The sequence below is a fragment of the Poeciliopsis prolifica genome, unplaced genomic scaffold, assembly GCF_027474105.1.
Source record: "Poeciliopsis prolifica strain line A6 unplaced genomic scaffold, Auburn_PproV2 SCAFFOLD077, whole genome shotgun sequence".
Taxonomy (NCBI): Eukaryota; Metazoa; Chordata; class Actinopteri; order Cyprinodontiformes; family Poeciliidae; genus Poeciliopsis; species Poeciliopsis prolifica.
Genome location: NW_026562452.1, coordinates 129937 through 138331, shown reverse-complemented (window position 1 = coordinate 138331; position 8395 = coordinate 129937). Strand labels below are relative to the sequence as shown.

At 35.6% G+C, this 8395-nt stretch overlaps 1 protein-coding gene across 2 annotated transcripts; it reads left to right on the top strand.

Annotated features, from left to right (window-relative positions):
- Positions 1–2162: 2162 nt before the first annotated feature.
- ramp2 (receptor (G protein-coupled) activity modifying protein 2) lies at positions 2163–8171 on the top strand. Of its 2 annotated transcripts, XM_055021622.1 has the most exons (5): positions 2163–2239; positions 2771–2845; positions 5395–5421; positions 5564–5735; positions 5842–8171. In XM_055021622.1, the coding sequence occupies exons 1-5, from the start codon at positions 2179–2181 to the stop codon at positions 6089–6091; spliced, it is 585 nt and encodes a 194-aa protein (XP_054877597.1). In that variant the 5' UTR covers positions 2163–2178; the 3' UTR covers positions 6092–8171. The 2 variants fall into 2 exon arrangements, with proteins under 2 accessions (XP_054877597.1, XP_054877598.1); XM_055021623.1 differs by lacking the exons at positions 2163–2239; positions 2771–2845 and adding an exon at positions 3452–5194.
- The last annotated feature ends 224 nt before the right edge of the window (positions 8172–8395 follow it).

Sequence of the window (8395 nt, the reverse complement as noted above, 5' to 3'; positions counted from 1 at the left end):
CAATATTCTCTTAAGAAAACCAAAGCCTCACTTCAATGTAGATAAATATCTACATTAGGAGTAATAACATTTTCAATTAACTGGAAAAACAAAATTTGTCCCATGACAAAAGCTCAAAAAAATACAATTTACCTAACTGTTTTACATATAGTGTAGGCATTTGAGTAGTTACCTGAATTTACACAAAAAGAAAACCCTTGTTTAACACACAAGGGGGCACTATATGATTGGTTCTTACAGAATGACACAATCTGTGACAATAAAACATTATTTAAACAAGATTAGTACACTTAAAATCATGCTCCCAAAACATAACAAGCTGTGTTTTTTTTCCTGCCTTATGTTTACATCAAGCACTCTTGACTTTTTATTGAGCATTTAGAGAGAAAATTAGAACAGACAAACTTTTCTAGATAAAATGGCAAATTTGGTGGTGTTTGACGCAGTATTGATACTGATCTGTCAAACAAAAGCAAATACTCACAGAAACACACAACTTAGAGATAACGGCTGCAACAAGGAGAACGTTTTTCTTTCTGTATTATGTAAACTTCATGTGTTGATGTTGGTGTGTGACTGACCTAAATATTACAAGAGAAATTGTCTGAAACAAAAGATTTTGAGAATGAAAAGATGTCTAAGACAAATAACTCTGCAGTCAAGAAAAATATCTAATTTAAAAAAAGCTACACAAAGCTACATTGGCTTTAGCATTTTGAACTTTCAAACTTATTTAACATCATTCCTTTTTAAAAAGTCAATTCATCCATGTGATGGTGGTCACAAGAATGCCTTTGATATTTAAGTGCATGTTTCTTTTTTTTGAACACTCTACCCTTTAAATGAAACTGTGCTCTCAATGTTAAGTGAAATGAAATGTGGGAGCAATTTTGGCATGAGCTATATGTGGCTTTGTTCCAAGCCCAGCAGTTGAGAAAGAGCACTTATTCTTCAATGAAACAGAGAAACACTTCAGTTTCAGCTCAAGTCCCTTCGCTACCTCTCTTTTACCACAAAAGTTTTATGTGACGTTAACGATGACGGGAACAAGGAGGCTGTTTGTCTTCAACATTGATGATACACAACAGCACAGATAAAGAAAGGACATTCCTTATGTAAATCATGCAGAGTAAATCTTGATTTACAGCAACAAAAAAATGGAAAATGTAATCAAATGTGCCGCCAAATGAGAAATTAAAGGGGAACTCCACTTTTCTGAATTTACAAGTTCAGAAAAGTGGCCAGGAAGAGTAGAGTTGCTTTTTAAACATTGTAAATTAAATGTTAATCAACATTTTGAAGTGTAACAATGGCACTTTACACTGCGTGTTCTTCAGCTTTATTTTTTTGGTATGTTTTCATGACGTAAAGCATTTTGTTGCTGTACATTAATGAAGTTTATACAAACAAACTTCATTGATTGCTTGCTTGCTTGATTGATTGATTGGTTGATTGATTGATTGATTGATTGATTGATTGATTGGGCCTTTTGTATCATGGTTGGCTCACTTGATCAATATCTCTCACACACTTTTTGTCCATGAATATTATCTTAGTTTCACTTCTATTTCGAGAACATGTCCCACATTAATTGGACTAATAAAATAAAATAGATGTCAATCTCAACTCTGTCAATTAACATTTGTTATCAATTATCTTTAGAAGACTGAAATTAGACTAGAATTTATACTATTTTCTCATTGGCAGCTCTGTTGAAATTGAAAGATTATTTTGAAACTCATCACATAAAATTGAAACAAGAATAAAATAAAAACAAATGGGAGAAAAAGAGAAATTTTTTTTTTCTAAATCACAGTTTTGTCAGTTAGTTGTTGATTGAACACCTTTCTTAAACTTAAATCATTGTTTGTTCTCCTATAATCAGAGGAACAGAGAAAGAAAAAGAAATGAGGGGAGAATAAATATGAACAGAAACGTTTCATGCTTTCACAATTTCTGTATCAAAACCCAGAGAGAAAGTGGTGATGACTTTGTACCAGTGTAGCACAGCAGTTGTAACATTATCAGAAACTCTTTACCCCATGTGGTGAATCCGCCCATACTAGGAAATGAGGCTTTCCTGTTGTTTCTTTTTCTTTTTTTAAGTCTTCCTGTGTAAAGGTTGAGATATGTAATCCCTACCCACTAGTGAAGATGAACAGAGCATTGTTCAGCAAAATGACTGTCACCAGATTTTCTCTTGTGTTCTCTGGCTGCTTAGTGACTCTTCTCATTTGGGGTAAGACACATTTATTTTCATCGTCTATTTATGTATTAGGGTGAAGCAATGTTTACTCTTCATCTAATTTCTCAATAGGAAATCTTTCTGACTTTACACAGGGAAATTACATTTAGAAAGAAAACAACTGGTATGGTGTAGGTTCTTCTTACATGCATAGACCAAATACATATCCAAATAAGAATTCAGTAATTATTTCTGATCATGTGTAAGATTGTTAATACTGTTAATTGTTAATACATATGAATAAGAAAGTTCCTCCTAATGTCAGAACATTTGTTGTTGATATGTTTAAATGTCCTTCAGTTTAATATATTAAGACTTCCTTAAAGAAGTGGGAGACAAAGGGAGGATGCACTGACTCCCCATTGCATGGATCTCGCTATTTCCTTCAGCCTCCACACTTTCTCACACATTGAAAAAGGTGTAAAAACAACTGTTGACAAAATATGAGTTCAATAACAAAAAATGTTATATTTTAAGTTGACCGTATGTCTTTGCACTGCCAAAATTTGAGTTTTCTTGTTGCAGGATGCACACATGTAATTTGTCTGGATAATGACAAAGCTACGGTGCAACCACTCACAACAGCAGAGAAAACAACAGGTATGTGTGAGTTTTTAAAAGAAAATCAAAAATAAATGATCTTGTACATTGTTCGATGCATTTCTTTATGTAGGGTATACTGAAACACAAACAATGGATAACAGTGAGTTTGAACTTGTTTTCTTTGAGCTGTTTATTGGGTAGCTGAATGACGCTAATCAATTCAAGTGCAGCGAAAAAATATTTGCTACCTTCTTAAAATACTAAATGCAATTTTCAAAAAGATTATTTCATTTATTAATTGAAAAAAGCAATCCACACCTATGTAAAATAGTATTTTCCTCCAAAACCTAGTAGTTGGTTGTGTCACCCTTGAGGGCAACAGCTGCCTTCAAGTCTTTGTAATAAGTGGCAATGAGTTTCTTACATGACTGTGGAAGAATTTGGACCCACTGCAGGATTGCTTAAAAGTAGTCATACTGGAGAGTTTTTGAGCATAAATGTAAAGTTATGCCATAGTTTTGTGATCAAACTTAAGTCTAGATTTTGATCAAAGCAATCAGAAACCTTCATTTTGTTGTTTTTGTTGAGGGATCAGATTACAACCTTATTATCAAACTTTTTTTTTTTTTTTTTTTTTTTTGCTGTAGCACATACTTGATTGTTCAAAATTTTCCAAAACCCAGAGCCCGAGATTATCACATTCTCACCACCATGTATAACTGTCGTTATGATGTTCTTTTAAAAAATGTTTTACACTAATTTTACACCAGATAAAATGGGATTCAGATAATGTGATCTTTCAGCTTTTTGCATGGCACAGTGTTTATATATACTTATTCAGTGTATACACTGTATATGTATATATAAACACGTATGTTTATATATACATTATATATACATATTGTAGAAAGTTTAGGAGGGATGGATCAATATGATTAAAATTTTATATATTGTAAAGTCACAGATGGTGAATATGGAAGCATTTGTCCCGGGGGCATGTTTGGGATCACTTCTTTGAAATTATTTGTTTGTCCTGGAACAAACAAAACCCAGATAACAGATCTCGCAGACTTCGTTTTCCGAGGGGACATCTCCTCGTGTGTTTTGTCAAAAGGATCCAAGATAAACTCCTGAGGAGGTCTCCACCAGAGGGGTCACCAGCAGTAGACGTGAGGCCCCAAACGGCTTCAGGGTTAGACGTTAAATGAAACCTCATTACGACACCCACTCACCCCCCACCTGGATCAACTTCCTGACTTTGTTCGTCATTCGCCCCACGCAACGTCAGTGATCAACGCATGAACTCAAAGTTGTGAAACAACTGAAACTTGGAGGAGAGCCCCTTTCGTTGTTCCTCATCCTGTGCCTTACTATTTTTTTCTTTCCCCAACTGTCCCCCCACCCCTTTCCCCTGCCAACACTCCTGAATGTGGGCTCCTCCTCTGCTGAAAAGACACATTTCCTGATGTCATTACCAAATCAAAATGCTGCTCCTCAGCAAACAGATGTTACATGAGGCTGAACATATAGTTTCTGTAACATCAATTTAAGCTGTGAAATGTAAACCGCAGATTTATACATGTATTTCTTTTTGAGTTTGATCCTCTCTCACTTGGCTTTTTAAGACTCCAAGAGGCAACAGTGAGGAACTATCTAGCAGATTTGCAAAATCATGAGTTCTTTATGAGATAAAAAAAAAAAACATCTAATGTGGAAATGTTATGTATTCCTTGCCAGCATAGATATGTAATGGTCTTTTGAGTGTCATGGTTGTTTCAGAATAATAACTTATTCTTTTGTTAAATTAACCTAAATATGAAATCGTGGCTGTCTGCACAGCACACCCTGCAAAGTCATGATTAAATCCACCCCAAAACACTAAGCCCTAAATGTTTACTTATGTTTCCTATTTGGCAGAGGCAGCCCAAAAGGCAAATAAATCACATGCTGTGAGCTGGCCAGGCCTTTTCGACTGTGAGAAACTGAGACTAAAAAGCAGAACAAGAGTTAAAGAGTAAAGGGTTTTCAGATGTGAGTCCAGCCCCAGCTTGGGTGTGCTCTTTTTATTTGGGAGAATAGAGAGGACAATCTTTGCTGCCTCCACCCCTTTAAAAAAAAGGAAGAAAAACTAAAAAAAAAAAAAAAAAAAAAAAGTTTGTTGAAGAGGCAAAGAGCTGCTGCCAAGGCGTAGGGCCATCAGACAGATCTTCCAAGAACATCTGCTATCTGCGGGTAACATTGTTTGGACATCTGGTAACCGAAGATAACCCTGTCGCGTTTCCTGTTATGCCTCGCTATACACATTCTGGAAGCTTCATCATTTGGGGAAAAGACACCTTTATTCTTTTTTTTTTGACATGAAGGGAGCTGTTGGTTTCATTGGGGTATTCCTCTCCTTTCTCTCTGGTGAGTGTGTGGTCTTCCTTTCACAGCTGCAGTAGCCTCAACAACAGTTGTGCTGGAAGAATTTGTGTGCTAAACCAGGCAAAGAAATGTCACAGTGATTCGAGTTGATTTAGCAAGATTGTGTGTTTTGTGTTTTCTGCCTTTTCTTGTCAGAAGTACATGTTTTACTCATTGAATGTTTTTCCATATCTCTCATTTAGAGATCTCAGGATACCAACTGCAATTTTGTAGGTGGCATTTCTTACATACAATGCTAATGTAACATAAGTCTTTTAAAAAAAAAAAATTAAATTCTGTTGTTACATCTTAAACTGCTCTTATCCTCTTTGGATGTTTTCTCACATACTCTCCTGTTCCTTCCACTTGCAGCTTGTCCGAATGATACCTTTTGCCACAGTGTTTGTAAGTTTTGCGAGGGTCGTAATGAAAAACCATCAATGGAGTGTCTTTCTGTTTTATTTGATGACTATCTGCATTTGTTCAATGAACAAATGAGATCACTAAACTCAACTGATTGGTGCGTCTGGGATAAAGTGAGCAGGTAATCTCATTTACAAGTCACTAACTTTTACATTAGAGATGTTTCAAAACATATGCTTGCATTAAATGTTCTTTCCCAACACATTTTTTTATTTGATTTTCTGCAGCTTCTACAGCGACTTTAGCACTTACACAGAGAGCCTATCTGACTGTCTGCGGATCCCATGGCCGAACTCACTAGTGGAAAAACTCTTTGTCAACATCCACTCTGCGTATTTCAAAACGTGCCCCACAGAGGAGTTTAGTGACCCACCACCAGGAATCGTGTTTGCCCTGGTGATCACTCCCATCTGTCTGATACCAGTTATGGTCAGCCTCGTGGTGATTAAGACCAAAAATGGGGACGGTACATCCTGATTTTAACACGAAATATGACCTTTTATATTCATTTTTGTCCATCTACTTTACCATGTTTAGACTGCTACTATTCCTTCAGTTCTCCAAAAATCCAGCAGATGTCTATGTGACTCAGGACTTAATGGAGTAAATGCTTTGCTACTTTGAAAGATGTCTGTTGAATGGCAAGTGTCTTCTTTGTCAATGAAATTATCAATGTACTGTGGGATAACAGTTTCCTTTTTACTGTATTTACACTTTATAGGGATGGTTCAGTATTTTGAAAGTGGGGTTCTTTGGAGTTGCCATCAGCTGTCAGTACCTAACCTCAGGTGGACAATGCTTAGAACACTTCTTAAAGATCCAGAAAGACAGAAAAGTGGAGTCCATCATTCTGAATAAACTCCAGTTTTTAAAGTTTCACAGCAACTCAAAATAGTTGCGTAGGTGGTTATTAGCCTATGGCCATTTATGATGAAAACTGTATTGATTAATGATCCACAATCGTAATTGTGACATTCTTAGCAGAAGAAAGATATGACCAATAAGTAAGATCTGTTTTGATGCTAATGGAATAGGATGTAAAATAGCCATAAAATTGCATTTTCTCAAACTACTGACCATGAAGATCTACTGACCATGAAGGTCAGTAGTTTGACCTTCATGGTCAAACCTTCATGGTCAAACAAAAAAAAATTAAAAAATGTTTTTGTCCTGGTTCCACTCGGTCTACATGTTAGCAAGACTCAACTTCTTTCCCTTTTCTTAAACAGAATGCATGCATTGATCTTTACTTTGTCGGAACACTGACTGCTGATAGTTACTCTGCAGAATCCAACCTCAATGTCCCAAGCTTTCACTTAAAGGAAAAGGCTGTGAAAAATTTTATTGTTTTTAAACAGACTTAGTTACAATGTTGCATTCTGTTTGTATTTGAAAGTTGGATTTTCTGATTTTCCAAACAGAAATACAACAACAATCTGTATAAAGTCTGAATTTTGACTTGGAAAGTTGGATGTGTCTGAGGAGTCCAGGATTCAGTAGACATGGCTATAGCACACATATTTAATTTTGGAGATGTAAACCCAGTTTAAAAAAAAAACAACAAAGCAATTACCGTAATCTTTTCGTTGTGATATAGCGCTGTACAGCATTTTATGGTGGACATGTTCATGTTTCAATGCAGAATATGGAGATAAATGCACTATTATTAAATCATATTACTGTTAGTGGTTAGCACTACAATTGGAAAAATCCCAGGGGTTTTCCAACTTGCAACTGTACCATGATTATTCCTGATGTGACTTCAGTCTCAGCTCCAGCCTCCAAAACAGCATAAGTATTAACTCAACCGGTGTCAGCACAATATTATGGAATCAAACCCTAATATAAACCAAAAACATATATTTAGTGTTGTTAGTGATGACAAAAGCTTCAGAGCTTGCCGTTGTAAAAGTGAAATAAAATTTTCAGTGACAGTCCAGATGTTTGGAATGAGCTTCGGATCAATGTCAAGTTTGATCTATGTTTGATATGTGTTAATATGACATAAAAATTAAGAATTGTTGAATGTATTTATCTTAAGGGGGTTCAAAGGTTAAAGCAACTGGAACTCAATTAAAAGGGAGTGACCACTGAAGTAGAACTCCTCATGTTGTTTTTCTGTTAGCAGCAAGGATTCTGCCTTCTGTCCTTCTGTCTAAATATTAACAATACAAAAGTAAATAATTGATAGTTTAACCTGACCCAGACAAAAGAGATTTATCTGTCTGTGCAGACTAGTTATATACACTGAGTGATGACAAGAAGACCAATTTAAGTTTCTTTGCTTGTAACATGATAGCGTTGATATGTGTTCAGTTGTCGATGACAGTAAAGCCACAGTAAGTGCTTTCAGATTTGGAACAAAATGTGTATTCAAATACTTTCCTTTAACTGTGTTGTTGTCAAGAACAAATGGATGTAGTTCGCAGGCTCATGGAATGCATTCAGTGTGTTCTCACCCCATGTACTGCACACATATCTGTATACTTTTATTGTTTTGTAAAGTATTAAATCGAAATGGATATTTTACCATCCAAATAAATTGAACATAAAAATACTGGTTGTTTATTTTGCTGTGCTGCATTGAAAATAATGGAAAAAATAATAATAGGAATACAACTTTTGCAATGGAAAGAGCAGGATCCAACTCAGTTTTAAGACAACTATCAGGATTGCTGCATCATTCTGTTAAAAGTATCTTCTCCACTATACTTTTGTTTGATGAACCACCACATATGGCCATGTCTCTCCCCCCTTCATATCTTCAGTGGGGAGTATATT